This window comes from Bombus vancouverensis, chromosome 9 (assembly GCF_051014615.1).
Source record: "Bombus vancouverensis nearcticus chromosome 9, iyBomVanc1_principal, whole genome shotgun sequence".
In the NCBI taxonomy this organism is placed as follows: Eukaryota; Metazoa; Arthropoda; class Insecta; order Hymenoptera; family Apidae; genus Bombus; species Bombus vancouverensis.
The window spans coordinates 7678181-7696076 of NC_134919.1; the positions used below are offsets into that span (position 1 = coordinate 7678181).

At 32.7% G+C, this 17896-nt stretch overlaps 1 protein-coding gene across 1 annotated transcript in view; it reads right to left on the minus strand.

Moving 5' to 3' along the window:
* Positions 1-6434: 6434 nt before the first annotated feature.
* LOC143303163 (autophagy-related protein 16-1-like) overlaps positions 6435-17896 on the minus strand; it is a 37129-nt gene continuing 25667 nt past the window's right edge. The window contains exon 5 of the mRNA XM_076621448.1: positions 6435-10087. Within this exon, the coding sequence (XP_076477563.1) occupies positions 9991-10087 (97 nt within the window). The 3' untranslated portion in view covers positions 6435-9990. The remainder of the gene's footprint in view (positions 10088-17896) is intronic.

Below are 17896 nucleotides of genomic sequence, written 5' to 3' on the forward strand. Positions count from 1 at the left end.
TTGGTTAACTTATGAAATATTTCTGATATAAATTTCAACTAAAATTTATTCCGTTCAATTCTTCTATTTGACAATATTACTCGTATTTACGCGAGTTTTACTTTAAAAGTAAATGGATGATCCTGAAATAAAATTCGGTTATACTTGATTACATAAACTAAATTTTAGGACGACCATGTTGGTCATGTTAATTGCATGTTGAAACATTTCTTAAGGACGACTTCAACAAGAAAAGAAAGAAGGTAATTTTCTTTTGATAAAAATGTCAATATCGCGACACTGTTGATTTTAAGCTCGGGTTATTTTTGAAAGACGGAGTTATTTGGGTTTTGTTATTTCAATTATACTAACTTATGTAAATCTTATATAAACGAGACCTTCGCGTATTTCAAATGCATTACACATTTTTACCATCAAATGATCACTTAAAACCAATTGGATTTAGTTTTTATTATCTCTCCGTAAATTATTATTAGATATAGTTTAGTGATAAATTTTCATAACTGAAGATGACAAAAGATTATTTCAGAATCTAGTGTCTCCAGTTGACAAATTTTGCAAACAAACAGGCTTATATTTCAAGAAGCTCAAATAATTAATGTCACCATGGAAACAAAATATGCTCGTTGAGCACAACACGATCTGTCGCCCACTAAAATATACTGCTTCGTTAACTTGTCTAGCAGACGTGCATAAAAAATATGAATTTCATTATTAACTAGTATTTTATATGTAGAAAAAGCACTTTAAAATCAAACCGATAGCAAACCTAACAATGTGTGTGGCGCTTTATGCAATACTCAATTAAAAATGTGGTTAAGATTTGTTTGTACAAATCGTATCTTTTAAATAAAATAAATTATGTTAATTTATAAGATTAGGTACATTACACACACACACATATATATATATATTACAGTGATTAAATGTAATTTCATTCTCCATTTATTTCAATTATTTTGTCTGAACAGGAATGTATGGAGAGCTAGTTTAAAATGCAAATTTTATTTAGTAAGCCTATATTCATCTTACACAAATTAGGTTCAAGTGCGTTAAAAAAAGTTGTGATTGAAAAATCGAAACGTATAATGGAGTTCTAAGTGCAATAAATGGGTGTGTCATAGGATACTTCACCTTTTTATTTTTTAAAACTAATAATAAATTCACAAGCTCTGAAAGCATGAAATGCAACTTTTATCGTGCACTTTCCAACGATATTTCGCGTCGTATTAAACATGCTTCAAATAAATAACTGAACTGTTCTACATACGGACACATTTGATAATGTTATGTCGCCAGTACTCAAAATACTGATCATTTAATTCGTAATATTTCAACGATAATTAAAAAATTTCCATAAAAATGTGTAAAACTCTTGTATTTTATAAAGCCATACTCGTAACATGGATTACAAACCCGGCTTAGTAAGAGCAGATTATATAATACGAGTACGTGAATTTGTAATAAAATTTAATTTAAATTCTAACTTCACTTCACTTCTACTCAGATCGAAGATAGTTAAATATACATTATATTATATTTCAATATTACAATATGTTAAGTTCGGAACACACAGAAGAACTACGTGAGATCTTTGTCGGCAAAGCTCATAGCACGTTCGTGTCAACGTCAAGGAATTAACAGAAACGGACACGATATCTTACGATATTTTGCAAGCTTCACTCTCTTTTTCATTCTTCAAAAATAATTATGAGCAGCGAAAGTCTATCACAATGAATTGCTGTGAATCGTTGATGCTGAAATGGATAATTCTTTTCCAGGAGCTATCGAACGTACCTTTTCCATCAAAAATATTTTTAATTTGTATGATAATATTCGCTTTAATATCATTGTTCGTTATGTTGCCTGTTATTTCAACTAATTTTTCATAAAACGATCCAGTAATATTATTTATAATTTGACAATTAAATTTTAAATAATTTAATGAACACAACAATGAATATACGTCATTAGCAGCGAATATTTTAATTGACCATATATTGTCCAATTTAATAAATCTATAATAAGCTATTTATTTTTCTTCAATTTAACAAATATATAGAACACTATTTAGTTTCTACCAATCTAATAAACAATTTCCTAAACCAAATATTTCCAAATAAAGACCTAAATATTCGAACAAACTGAAATATTCAGTGACGACGTATTTACAGTTTATGCAGAGAGATTCCTGCTAAATCCAGTAGGAAGGAATCTTTCGCAAGAACACCCAAAGAGACACGTTCAGTCAAAATATCGAAGCAAAGGAGTTTGTATTTCCGTGTGATGGAACGCGAAAGCATTTCGGATCTCACAGAAGCTGATTCTATATCAGTGGACAAACATCGTGCTTAAACTTGCTCACGAGTCTCTTACCTGGCCCTGACGACCGACGTTCCGTCGGATTTTCCGATAATGTTCGTAACCCCTCTGCCTCGAGACGAGACGAGGCTACTTGGATCTCACGAAGCTACGCCAAAGTGTGAGTCGCTCTTCTGATTCCTTTATACGGCACCTCTTTGCGTTTGAATTCCTAATCTCTTGCTCATTACGTTGGCGGCGAACTACCGCGAGCTGGAAGCGACATATAGACTTCGCGCAACAATAATCATGTTGTGGCATCTTTCTTCAGCAGTGCCACTCTGTATATTAAATATAATAAAATTACGGAGCACGTTTATTCACACGAAGATAGTATCAAGGGAAGTGAAAAATCAAGCTGATGTCGTTAAGTCTTTATAAAGTGTGTGAAGGGAAATAGAAAATGAAGTGTAGAAACGTACAGTGTTACATGTTGGTATAACAGGTGGCAAAAGTGAAAAACGTGGAACTTGAGGTTTTCATTTAATTTCTAACTTGTGTGCTTTCTGAATGGAAAATCTTTTGTTTTATTGGATTATACAGCTGTGAAATAATAAATATAACTTTATAGGCAATATTGAATGAGTTTTAACTTAATTTGTATCATAGGACCAAAAAAATCTTTTTTCCTTTCAAATTCTCTATGTCTTATGCTTTAAAGACCTACATACACATTAAAGGGGATCTCAAAGATAGTTGTATATATATCTCATCCTTCTTAGATCTATATTCAATCCCTCTAAACAAGGTGAAGTGACGCTTTAATAGCATAATGCAAAACTAACTTACACTTAATGTAGAATTAACGCGGTTCTAATCTTAACTTAACTCAAATCCAACTCATCATACTGTATAGTAAGTTTAAGCCAGCCTACATAGTATATACTTTGACTACAGCCAGCTTAACACATGCCTGTAAGAGTACAAGTCACCGTATCTACGTTCAGTAGTGTAGATCAACGATAATTCCAGTCAAATATCAATTTTCAAATTATCTTATCATAATCAGCTTTTATTCCTCCAAATTTTATCAATTCTCGTGTATCTTATACGATTATAATTCACCATAAGGAAAATACAAGCGAATCTAATCGTTCCTTTATAAAAGAAATAAGCAAGGTTTAATCTTTAGTGTGATGGAATCGAGAATTAAAACGAGAAGGGTATTTATTGATTCATCTCGCTATTATAGATTAATGTAGATTAATGTAAGCAATTAGCAGAGATTCTTCGAAGAAAATTATGAAAATCAAGTGTATATTAAATTAAGGATATTGTACATCTTTTATCACTACAGACAGAAATACTTTTATTAGTCGTTCGAATGCTCGCTAAAATAGCCGAAAAGATTTTTACCTTCCTTATGACTTGAACATCGATATATGTGTTTTGTGTATATTTTAAGATTTGCTTTTGTTAATTTTTAAATTCCTTCTGCAATTTTGAATAGAAGATAATATTTTTAAGTCTATATCGCAAATTATATAATGATATTTTCTTCCTATTATAACTTGTTTCTTAAGTAGATATTTATCGCAACGCAGCAATCTTTGCATTTATGTATCTTTTCTATTTGGCGCGATAGTAAAATTTGTATAAAACAACAAGTATTCTTTTAGGGTATTTAATATATTATCCGTATTACGTACGGCCAAGCACTTAAAGGGTGCGTTACAAGGAAACGAGATGCAATCTTTTGTTCGAATTCTTTCGATTCGAACTGTTTCGGCGAAGATTTACAATTGATTATAGTGTTTAGCCGGTAAACCACGGGAATCGAAGCTGGTATGCACTTTTGCGTACTCGTGTACCCTTTCGTGTATATACACGTAGGGAAGCGAGGGCGAGAGAAAAATTTCGGTGGCCCCAGATGCGGCCGACCGATCGAACTTTAACGTCGTTTGCAAGCGGCTTCCCCTGGCCGCGGCGCCGCATTCTCACGTTCCATTGCGAAACTGTCGAAACTGTCGAATCGCGGACAAAGGGCGTATAATGCGAAAGTTAGAAACAGAGAGACGGTGAACGGTGCATGCGCAAGAGGACGCGCATTGCTCGCGCGATACGACACAGCGGAAGTTCTTCGACCGTATAATATTCCACGTACGAGTTGTCACTTCGCGACCGCATTTCAGTGACTAATGAGCGCTTTCGAAAGCACGTTAGGTACTGTCAGATACACGCTCTGTTATATCGTGGACCTCTGTGAAGGGATCTTGATACATGCGCACGTACAAGTACACACATCCTCGAGAGCGAGTACGCGATTTCTCCGTGTGCAGACTTATCATCCTTTTCGGCGAATACGTACACGTACGTGCCGAAAGGGAATGATGGCATCGAGGACACGTATGTGTCGCCATTCTCTAGAGTGGAGTTAATTAAAAAGTAATGGACTGGTTTGACGAGGTGCGATTTTTAGGAACTTACGTGGTGAGCGAAAAATTGAAGGTACTTTGGTGGAAAATATTTCCAGGCGTGAGTCTGTGGAAGACAATCTTATGATCTAGATTTCATGATAAAGATATTGGGATGGGGATTATTTACGTTTTTATCTGTTCGCAACTTTTTAAGAATTTTCTGCATATAAAAAAATACATAATAACATGAGATGGGATATGTGTAGGATATATTATAATCAAAATTTTATAAAAATTATTTCTAATCTTAAATGTAAAAAGATGTATGTTTTTATACTTTGTAGCTTATTAATTTTAACAATCTGTATGTAATAAAACATTAATTTATTCGTTTTAATACTTCGTACAGAATGAAACATCAGTTTGTTGAATTCGTATAAAGGAGTTTTGCATGTTATTCAGTACAGGAAGCATTATCAAAGAATTATTACAAATATGTATATCTTGTTTCTTATAATATATATATTTATTTATTTATTATTACATATACTTATTTCTTATAAATATGAAATATCTTTACATGAACATTTTTACGGATTTATTACAATGTATAACGATACAACTCAGGTAGAATTAAGATAAATAATTATCACGGATTTAATAAATATTTAGAAAGGGCATTTCATTCATCGATATTATAATCATTGACCAATATATTTAGAAAGAACATTTTGTTACACAGTTGCTTCGATATTATGTTTGTTTAAACCATATTTAAATAAAATTGAAATTATGTTTCTAGAGATGCTCTGTGACGTGGATTTTCGAAGTTTTATAATTTGTAAGAAATATTTCTTTGTTAAAAAAACACGAAGGGGGGAAACTTCGCCGACTACAAACGACGGTCTATTTAAAATGTTGGTTGCTTATTTTGAAAGGGGAGGGGGAGGAAGGAGAGGAAAAAGACAAAAGATAAAGTATGATGCGGCTTGTCTCTTTAGTATGAAAGAACCTTTCATTTCGTGGTAAATCAAAGTTTTCTCGGAGTACAGATGGTGCATTTGGAATTTTTTAAAAGAAACAAGGAATGCGCTGCGCGCTCGGATCTTTGCTACTTATCCATAAACATCTTCAAATAAAAACTCTTTCCGCGAATCTTTGTCGTTCGTAACAAAGGAACCTTTTTCACGCTGTACAAATACCAAGTTGAGAAAGAATTGTATAAAATTCAGGCACGAAACCGCTATATTTCTGAAACTGTGTATTATTACTGAAATTAATAAACATATACTTCGACATAGAGATTAGAATCCTTCAGCATGATAATATTCGCAAAAATTAACAGATTTTATCATTTTTCACCACATATTATAGAACAGTTCACTTGTAACAAGGTAATTTATTTAATACAATAACATAGATAATCTATAAAATTTGCTTGGAAAATTCCATTCATTTTATTATCAAACTCATTGCTGTAAGGATATTCACTAATACTTGTTATATGTAACTTGTGGTTCATAAAATTTTGCTAATTTAATTAGTAATAAATTGTGTGTGAAAGCTCAGGAATCAAGCAAGATTCATATAAAAATTTAAACCGAAATTTTAATAATTTTAATGTAAAACCATTTATTCCATAATTTATCATCTAACATGGAGAATATGGATTTAATTAAAAATGCAACACATTTCAAAAAATACAAGAAGAAAACGTTTAATATGTATAATATATTGCGAGCAGTGTATACATTGTTTCCGCAGAAGTTGGTGTAGGAGAAAATGTAAATAAGAATAACAGAATACATGTATGTCACTGTATTGCTTGTACGATAGGAAAAGAATTATGTAACAAGTTGGACGCAATTATAATAATTTGCTTCAAGAACGGACTTATTTGATAAATCAAACGTTACAAACGATATAACCACTTGATGCTCATCGGTTTATCTCTATAGAAAAATATTAGCGGAGCAAACCGTTTGATCGATATTATTCTATGAACTATACACATTTGAGATCAATGAGGTGGTTAATCAAAGTAGCAAACGTAATCGATGCTATTATATAAAATTTCAACCAGGTAAACCGATGAAATTATGAACAGTCATATCGAAATTAATCATATGTTTGAGTAGAGCAACTTACAGTTCGCAAAACTTAAACGCTAGAAAATAATATCATAATGTATTGGTTATCTATATAATAAAGAAATACTAATTGTAATAATTCAATGCATACTATACCAAAATCTATATATAACATCTAACTTATCCGCAGAATCTATTATTTCCTTCACGGTGTTAATATAGACTTATACTAAACGATGATCAAAGGACTCTGAGAAAAGAAAAATATTTAAAAACAGGTGAAAATATTTTAAACTGGTGAAACATGAAATAAGAGAGGAAAGAAATTTGTTATCACGTTCGCGGTTTATTATATCAATGTCTCGTTTACTTGTGTATTCGAATTAACAAAAATACGTATCAAAAATATGAAAAGTTATACACGTTGGCATTTCGCGTTTTACTGGCAAACTTTTCTTAAAATTTATGACTCATAAATTCTTATATTTACGCTATAGAAGCCCTTAGAGGCTAAATTATACTTAGAGCCCTTCGATCTTGGCCCTGTATACTCCTAAAAAGCATTCACTTACAAATCTTACAGCTATTGTGCAATTTACGGTCGCGACCAGTTTCAAATTGTTGTGCACGAACTAAGGAGCAATGAGTAAACGCGTAAAATTGTGACACAAAAAGAGTGTTCGTAGTTGAAACGAAAACCATAAAAATACAATGTATGAGTCACTTCACGTGAAATTACATATCCGTTTATTCCTTTTCAATTTTTTTGTATTTTTCATTGATAGAGTTCAGACTATAATTTGTATAAAATTCTATAAGTCTAGATAAAGCTTTCACGCTTAAAATGCAGTTTAAAATAGAGCCTCTTACCAAACATTAAATTACCATTCCTGTAATGTAGGAATAACATTATGATAAATATTTTTTAATGAACACAAGCTTTTGCTTCGTAGTATGATAGATTTAATTCAATATGTTCAGACTATATTTCTAAGTTCTTTAATGAATTTTCTGCAAAATTAAATAAAAATCTATAAAATTAAGGTTAAAACGTTAAAAATACATACAAGTAATAAAGTTTTGGATTAATTGAAAATTTCAGGAGAAAGAACTTTGCTCGAGGTGGGATAAGGTACCGTGCATATTTATTGTATTCATCTGGTTTCGAGATAGCTCGCTATTAAGTTCATGGTTTGAGAACAATTTTCAGATCGTTAAGGAAGAAACATGGAAAGCTTAAAAATCGTATACTAAATGGGAATACCAGAGAAAATCCACATTGTTGAATCGAGCCGCTAACGAAAAAAGAATAAAAAACAAATAAAAAAATTCATGGGTCAATAAGAGATAATTCTGAATGATAAAAGTTTGTACTTAAAATTTTCAAATTGCAATACATAAGAAGCATTTTTTATTGATATCAGTCTATTTGCTTCATTTGATCTTTAAACCTAACACGTTACTTTAAGCTATGAAGTTGGAGCATTGAATAAACTATACAATTAAGTAGATTATTAACAAGTATTGTGAGTTTTTATATATTTTATGTGAAATGACTCATACAAATCAATAGATTCTTCACCATTATAATAAATCCGACGATTGAGACAAACGTAATATTGTTCGATACATTATTATCGATCGAATAAAATTTGTATAATGCAATATACTCAGTATCAATATTAGAACTTTATTGTGCTTCTTCACTTAATGAGTACATCCTCTTGCATCCTATATCAGACTTACGATAAAAACGTTCGAAACTCGCTGACATTGGAGAACTTCGAGAAGACTCGATTTCACGGTTGCTTCGGCAATTAACAAGCTTCTTCTGTGACTTTACTTACAATAAGACTTTTTTAATTTTCTCTACTTAAAAAGAGAGATAGAGAAGGAGGAAGAGTGAGAGTGTATTGCACGTGACCTGTGATTAGTCACGAAGGGAAGATCGACTACAGACGAATCAGTAATTAAGCTGAAGTAAGAATTAACCGAGTAACAGTTTTCGTAATGAAAATAGCCTAACTAAAATATTATATCGATGCATATGATATGTTTTCGTTTCGAAGCTCGAATATTTTCTAACTAACAATATGTATTAAATTTTGTTTTATCGTTGATTAAACCTGTCAGAAGCCAAACTAATCAACTCCATTTTTTAACAATTTCTCAATTTCATTACATAAGTACACGATTAATGTTCAATTCTGAAGAAACAAACGGTGCTCTTATAACTTCACTTGTTGCAAGAAGATGGCATACATAATACTAAATTTTAAGATAAATTTAACAAGTAATGTTTGTAACATTTCTCTGTTACCTACGTGGCACTTTGATTTGATGGCTCAATTGGCGACCACGTCAAAGAAGAATATACTGATCATAGACTACGTGTATTGAGCATTAGAAAGACTGAAACTTTATTACTGTTACAGACATGTCGCTTATGTTTATTCAAGATAGAAAAATTTGATCCTTAACGATTCTTCTAAATTTAAAACAATGAAATCAATTAATCAATGGGAAAGTGCATCAAATCGCGTGAAACTTGCATTGATTAAATAACATATTTTGAACAAGCAATACGCGACTAGAATTGCATTTGATAAAACGACATTTCACATGCAGTAACCTAACAGAAACAGGAAAGAAACAACCGTGTTTTATCGTTTCTCGCAAACGTGATCCAACTTGAGCGATCGCGTCTGCCGGCACAGACGATTGAAACGCGAAAAATAGTCCTTTACAAGTAAAAGGAGTGTATCTAGCGAATCTTAAAGAGGATAACTACGATAATTTGTTCAATTTGTTGAAGAAAGGGCGACGGTCGTGGCGCGCGGGTATTACCCTAAAAAAGGAAATCTTTACAACCTTGGGGGGGCAACAATCAGGGCAGTTTTATGTACAATAATCTCTACCGTGGCTGAAATTTGCTTCATCGCCGGTAGCATCGCTTTGTACAACCTCGAAATGGTACTCTTTACAGCCTGCGCGCCCAAACCTACACCGTTGATTTTTAGTATCCTGCACACGCCGGATTGTGTCCTTTGTGATATTCCTCCTCTATGGCGCGTAAAGCTTGCATCTACATTTTTCAATTCCACAAACGTCCGTCTCGGCACAAAAGAACGCGCTGACCTTCGTACGTGAAACAATCGTCTATCCCGGGATTGTTTGTCCCGTTAAACATGGTCGCCCCAGACTGTCACCGTTTTTGCTTTGTCCACCGATGCGAGGTAGGCACCGTGCGGATGCCAAGAAACTGCTGTCACCACAGTCCTGAAAGACATAGTGTAACAGATTGATTAGATCAACGCAACTTTTTTGCAATTCGTCGTACATGACGGCTGCAATTTAGAGATTTCCGGATTTTACAATAGATTAAAGTCGGCGGAATTAGTAACTTGTTTCTAAATTTAAAAACTTATATATATATACATATGTATATAATCGGTGATAAAAATAAGTGGACATATAGTGGAATTAGATAATTATCAATGAAGTTTCGTTAAACGCATCTTGTTTATGCAAAAATATAAATATTAATTTCATTTACTTATTAAACGATCTGTATAAGGACATATGAGAAATAGACTTAAGTATATAATACTAGTAGTAGTAGTATTATATAGTAGTATTATAAGTTTATTAAACTTCATTGATACTTTTATTACTTGTTCATTTATTTTTATCTCTGTACTTCACAATATTAACAGCAAGGTTATCTGAATAAAGGTGCTGGAAAGTTGACAACGAGGTAAGAAGAATTACAAAGATTACACGAAACAACATGCAATGTATTAACTGACTGCTCCGAGGTGAGCGTCATTTTGAGGTCAATTGTGGATCTCAGATTGCGTTTTCAGATCGTAATAGCCTGATCGAATCGCTGCGACCACCGGCTAACTGTTATAAAAGAACACCGGTTTCCCATGACTGGTATATATCGGTAAGCGAACTGCGCACACGTTTCTCACTCGTCTGGTGAATTCGCTGTCTCTGGAAACAGGAAAGCACACGCAAATATGTCCGACGTGGTTGATTCGAGTTGGCCACGGCATCCTTTGCGGTGCCGGTCATACCGTTTTCTCTGTTTTCTCGTTTCTATTGTTTTTGCGCGGTAGCATGCGGTAAATATGTGCTAGAGGATTGTCGTAGCTCCGTTCGTTTCATCCGCCGCTGTGAATCGACATAATGCGGTGAAGGACACGGTCTTAATTAGGATGACTGAATATCATTGTCTTTCACCAGTCTTGTCTCGTCAAATGAGAGAAAATGGAGAAACAGGCCGCTCGGATACCACGATTTTTGCAGGTAGATCTTCGCCTAATATGGATTTTTATCTGTTTACTGGTGAACTAGTTTGAAAATGCTGCTAATGATTATCGATAAATTACATTGATGAACAAATTTCTATTGTATGTGTCGGTTTATGTTGGATATTTTTTGAAAGAAACAAGAAATACTTTAACATTTTTAACTTAGAAGTTATCATTCAAGGAAATTGGAAGAAATTTTACCTAATTGTAAGTAATTGTATCTTATTTAGTTTATACAACAATAAAATCAAGCATAATGCATTTCTTTTATTATTATATAAGGTTGCATGATTTTATTTACGTTATTTACATACGTATTTCAGCTTTTTTATTACCAGATTCGTTCGAATTTCGAATATGTCGTCGTTGAATTTAATTCCATGGAAATGTTTCGTACTGGGGAAGTAACTTAAATACGAGACTTTAGTTTGTCGTTACTGCAGCCAAGTGTTACGCATATACATAAATGTTAAAAACTAACTGTTTCCCTTTTTCCACAGATTTAAAGCAAATGCCATTCTTAAGTAGACCTAAGGCATGAAACTTGGATGTATTTCCTGCAACTTTTCTACTGTTAAATCCAATTTTTAAATGTGCCGTCTGATACAGCTCATTGCATTCTAAATTCATATGGAACATTATTAACTTGTTAGATGATGCAATCTGCCCTGAACAATAATTCTTATTAGCTAACTTATACCAAGATTGTATTAGAATCTATTTTGTAATCTGTTCGATAACAATCTGTAGCGTTACATATATATTATACAATCATATAAATATATATTATATATATTATAATATTTATAAACATATATTATACTGTTAAAAAGAGTTCACTTAAAACCTTACATTTCAGTTTTTGCCTTTTTTGATTCCTAAAACTCTATAAAATCCAAATCTCGAAATCAGCGAATGTCGATCATTTACCACAAAGAGAGCGTATTTTCTTTTGTCACATTTTTACGTTCCTACATATATCCTGCCAAAAACCTCTATCACATCATAAAACGAAAAAAGATATATCATTCCGTTGAATGAAAGAATAAACGTAACATTCACATCTCGAGAATACCGCCTATAAAGATATTATTACCGCAATACGATACTTTTCTCTTTGTGTATCTTTTGTTAAAGAAAAACTTTTGTTCTTGGAACCGCTAAGTTACGGAAGCATTAAAGCGACAACAGACCACCCTATACGCGAAAATCAACGATGGCGTGCACCGCTTTCGCTAAAGATTTCATTTGAATGTGGAAATACACAGTGGTGCGTAATTTTCTGGTCCGAGCGGCTTTGCCCATGCAGCAAAAGGTCTATAAAACCTGAATTCCCGAGGGTGATTCACGGGGCTCCGTAGAATCGTAAAAGGGTGTTTCTATGCGAGGACAAACGTGCTGAAAATGACATACCTTTTGCGTCTCGAGTAAAACTTCGCCCGGAGATAGTGCGTCGAGAAACGGGTATAAAATGTCTGTATATTTGGAATACTATAAAGGTCAAGTACAAACGGAGAGAATGATGTGCTAAAGGCAAATTGGATTCGTAAAAGTATGATTAAAAAATTTATATGTCGATTGAGAAACTTTTTGGGAAATGTCTATGGTGGATATAGACGAACATTACAAGAGAAGAACATGATAGATACAGTTTTCATAATTTTCTAATATTAATGTCGCTGTATGATTAAACAAAAAAATTGTTAATATGACGCAATTCGAAGAAGAAATTAACGTGTAAGATTCACAGATACGTTAATTTATTGCCTCTAATGTTACATAGTAGAAAAGCAATTATGTATCATAAATACCGAAAATATTCAAAGTAAATTCATATTTTTATAAATATACCTGATTGAAAGAAATGAAATCTAGAGAGAAAAGTATTTTACTTACTAAATATTATAGAGAGTACTACACTTTGGATATTTTACATATTTTTGTAAATTATGTGTAGTCTATGCATTTTTCACTTTCAAATTTCGCATAAATGCATAAAAATTTGCAGTATAGTCATGATCTTTTACTCTGAACAATGATTAAGTTGTCGTATACATATATAAACCTACGAAACTATAGACAAAGTAAAAATTTCGAGTTCAGTTGCTGACAACGTTCTGCATACTAAACCAGGTCACTTGCAATATGATGGATTGATGCTGCAACGTAGAAAAACTGACCAAGAGAAAAACATTCCGGTGTTATTTTTTGACATCCATATCATTTTTGCTTGTACCTATACGCTCTTATATTTCATTTATATTGTACGCAGCTAGCGGAAAGCAAATGATATTTATACATGTATATCAATTGAAGTACTTCGTACTTTATAGTTAGAAGCTGTCATTTCTTAATCAACATTGATTTTGATTTTGGTGAAACTATGATAAAGACTCTTCGACTAACATTGACATTGTAAAATAAATAAGTATTCTGATATTACAATCATCGTTTCATTAATTTATCGATAATCCACATAATTTTATTTTTCGTTTACAACATTGCGTAATTTTATAGTTATAACAAAGAAGTTTATTAATTTCTTAGTAGACTTTAGATACATGTTAAATGCATATGCGAGTGTCAATATACGCTTCTATTCTTAAACATAAATATGCAGAAAATGCAAAATACACAACACACATTTTTATAATCTTCCTAGTCGAAAAACGAATTAAAATTTAGATTTCCCTTGTCTATTTGCATTCTATAAAAATATGCATTTGCATGAACATGCGCTTGGTTCTAAATAGAAGGACAAAACGAAAATGTAGAATACCATTTTTTTCACTTGAAACTTCATTTTTGAATAAATCGATATCGAAGTCACATCGAGTGCTGGCGTTTACGCGCGGACTCACTTATGCTTCGATCAGATATCGTTATAACCTACTTGTATTGGTGCTCGTAATCACATATCAAAAAATGAAAGATGAACAATAAAAGTTCTCTATTAATGCAAAAATTGTCGGGAATAACTCCCATTTCTCTACCAAAGTAATTGCGTCCTGCGTACTACGCTCGTACGATTGCTTCCAAAAGTATTCTGTATTTTCACATATTCCACGTATAATCATCTTCTTTCGAATTACACTCAGCAGTACGGTGACATCATACATGGAAAACGTTAATAATTTAATATTTAATTTAATATAATTTGCTACTTATTAAATTCAATTTGCATGAATTATGAAATTCCAGGTAATAAAACGAAGTTCTTACTAATTATTTATGGTATATGAATATTTCCTGTTGATACTGTAATCTACCTAATATTGGATAGCTTATGAAACATGTACACATAAGCTAGAAATGTATAGTTGACGAAAATAGAAATTTACATTAAATAGAAAATAGAACAAGATACTAGACTTTGCATTTTATATTTCTAGGAACATATAAATCAATTGATTCAAATGGGAACATTTAAAGTTCCAGTGCTTTTGCTACAGAACTAGGGTACTTATTTTCGTTTCTAGTTTCTAATTAGAACATTAATTTCTATCTTATGGATAGCAGAGTTAAATTTATGGAATCTTGTTTCCACATAAACTAGGATATTAAACATTCGCTCTTTGAATAAAAATGAAGTTTTATAACATTTCTTGCTTTTCCATCTTCTAATTAGTACATTAAGTATTACACTATTTCAAATTGTACATTAACACGTAGTACTTGCCGACCTATAGTGTCTATAGTGAGAATAAAAAATGATACTCTTTAGAACATGGTTTTGCGACATGCGGGTATACTTTTCGCGAATATTCATGTTCGTCCGAGAGCGAAATAAAGAAAGAAAAGTCGGTAATATACATGTATGTATCGATAGCAAAACAAGCAAATCCGGGCAAAAAATTGCGGATTAAGTAGAAGGCCAACAGTTAAAGAAGTAAAATCGCTAAAAACCGCTAGAAATGTTCAATAAGTTTCAATGTAAGATAGATAGGTGGCAAATAGTTGATCCTACAAACGAGAAAAAAGAAAGAATCAAATCGATTGTACATGGACGCTTGATCGATATGCCTATGAGTGAGTAAACTTTGTTTCTGACAAGAAGGCGGACTCATATGGGAGGAAACAACAATGTCGAAGAGAGAAAAAGTATTGGAGGAGAAACGTGCGTCGCGACGACCGCCCGTCGTGCACGGCGTCCGCCGTCGTCACCGCAGGCAGTGCTACCATCCACGACAACCAGCAACGACAACCAACCACAACAACAACGATATTTTTCGAAGTGTCTCGGTTCCCTATCCGAGATACCTTTGCGAAACCAGCTACCTACGTGGTGTGTATTGCGAGTGTGATAAAGGAGCCCTATCCATTTTTGCCGAAGGAGTGTGGAAATAAGCTTTCTCGAACGACGTTTCCAACCGTTACTTTGCCTCTATAGCTGCCCCCTTTGTTTCTCTTTTCCTTTCATTGCATTGCATTTCGTTCGGTCGCCTGTTTTTCCCCACCCACCTTCTATGGCGAGTGTGCTAGTGTTTAACCAAGAAAAAAAATGGCTGGAAGAAACGCGAAAAAGATTGGTTAACCGAAGAGAAGAAAAAAGCCGAGTAATATCATCACAATTATTCAATCGATTCAGTTTAATTTCGCCAAGTGTTATTCTATAATTGCACCTGTTTTTTAGGAAACTTCGCTATTTATTTGCGTTAGGATAAGAGAAAAGGAAAGCAGGACATTAATTAATTCTTTTATAATCTTCTTTCTTCTCTAGTACTATTTCTGGGTTTTTCTTTTATACATTTTTTACTCGTAACAATAGTGAATAAAATTTGTCTAATGTACTTGCTTCTGTTCCGACAATAGCAAGAATCAATCTTGATAGTGAAGTATGCCTTATCTTTTAGTGATTGTTGAATAATTAAGAAAAAAAACTCGATTTGTTATAGATCAACATGTAAACGTCGATAGACGATGTTTTATAAAAACCAGTGGCAAATAATTATAGAAGAATGAGGAAGGGAAGTGGCAAGTGAAACGTATTCGCTAGGAGAGCAACCAAGGATTTCAGATTTCAGCTTGGGGCGATGGATTATGCGGAGCGCAAGGATTGTAAGAAAGAGGATATTGTTGCCGGGGGATCACTTAAGGAAAGAAAAGCATCGGAAGAGCAGCGTCGCCTATTTTGTAGCATAAGTGCGCCTCATTTATCCGGTGGAACGCGAAATAATTAACAAAATTGCAGAGAATATTGTGACTTAGAGCTTCAAGTAAAAAATTTTAATTTACATACTATAATATGAATTTATTATAAAAACAAGTAGTTGTTTCCAATGTGTATTACTATGTGTGCTATTTAAAGAAGTACACAGATGACTACGTTTTGATTGGAGAAAAGCAGTTTTTTCAGGAATTCGTTTACATTCGAGCGTATTGTCAAACTTTTATTCAGAACATTCTTTCTCAGATCATCGAGAGTGTCTAAAAAATCATAGCTTATCATTACACAAAAGGACTAAATATGCTTACCACAGTTCACAGTATAAAAGCAATAATATGTAGTTAGAAATTCCATACTGTAATTTGCATAAAAGAACTATATATTTATTATTATTCAGACACTAAAGACGTGTTACGATACCAAAGTGTAATACATAATCTAATGATCTGAAAACGTTGATAACATATTCATCTATTCGCTAAAACTTGTATCATAAATTTGGTTCTTAGACAAAAACATAAGTGTACAGGATACCGATAATATCCAGTTTCCCAACAGCATTTTCATCGCAAATCTCTATAAATGTTATAAATTATAATAATTAACGAGCAAAAGCACCTACCTCTTCACATTTCGGTATTTATAATTATTTTTAATTTTCATATTATAGGAACGACGAGTTATCACCAGTGGCTAACACCAAATTCATATGCAACCGCCAATTATTAAGTCGGCTGATTTACGCGCAACGTGTCGAGACCTGTATTAAAATGAATGAGTGAAAAATATGATTTATCGCACGGAAAGATTATCGAAACATTGTTTTATAAGTATTAAAGGGGAAGCAGGTTGACAGGCAGGAGCTGGTCAATTTACTCTTTGGCAATGCGTCTTTTATCATACTTAGCAGCTCCTTTGTAATATGTCAGTGCAAAATGATGAGCACCACCTGTTGACACAGTCGACGTAGGCGATGCCTTAAGGCGATAAATTTGCAGCACCGGCAAAATGAGAATCTTAACGCACCTAACCGTGAGATATAATCTTTCATTGCGCAGCAACATGTTGACGCATTCACACAATGTATTTTAGATTTTTATGAAAACACTGCATCTTAATATTTTTCAGTGTATTATATCATTAATGGCGGAACTAATCCAATTTGAAAATTATTCGAGTATTAATAGAGTAATACTGATTATCAATATGTTTTTCAACGAATAATAAAACTTTTAACATTCTAAGAAAAACCTTAGCATAAAATGGTTGGTTTTCAATATTACTACGTAAATTTCATTTCTTGTTTCTGCCTCTAAACTCAAAAAACATGTATATTATTTAACGTAATTTAAAAAATAAATACGATGATTATATTAAATAAATTGGATAGAAATAAATTTACCTTGAAATATAGAATAATATTCGTAATAAGTATATATACTTATTTTAGGTTATAAGATAAAGGATCCCTTTATAGGCAGTAATTTATAAAAAGGAATCAATTTCACGATTCTGTTTATGCAAGTAATTCATCTACACTGGCACGTTGCCATTTAATCAGGGTAAAAATGTTTGTTACATTATATATGTATCACCGTCCAT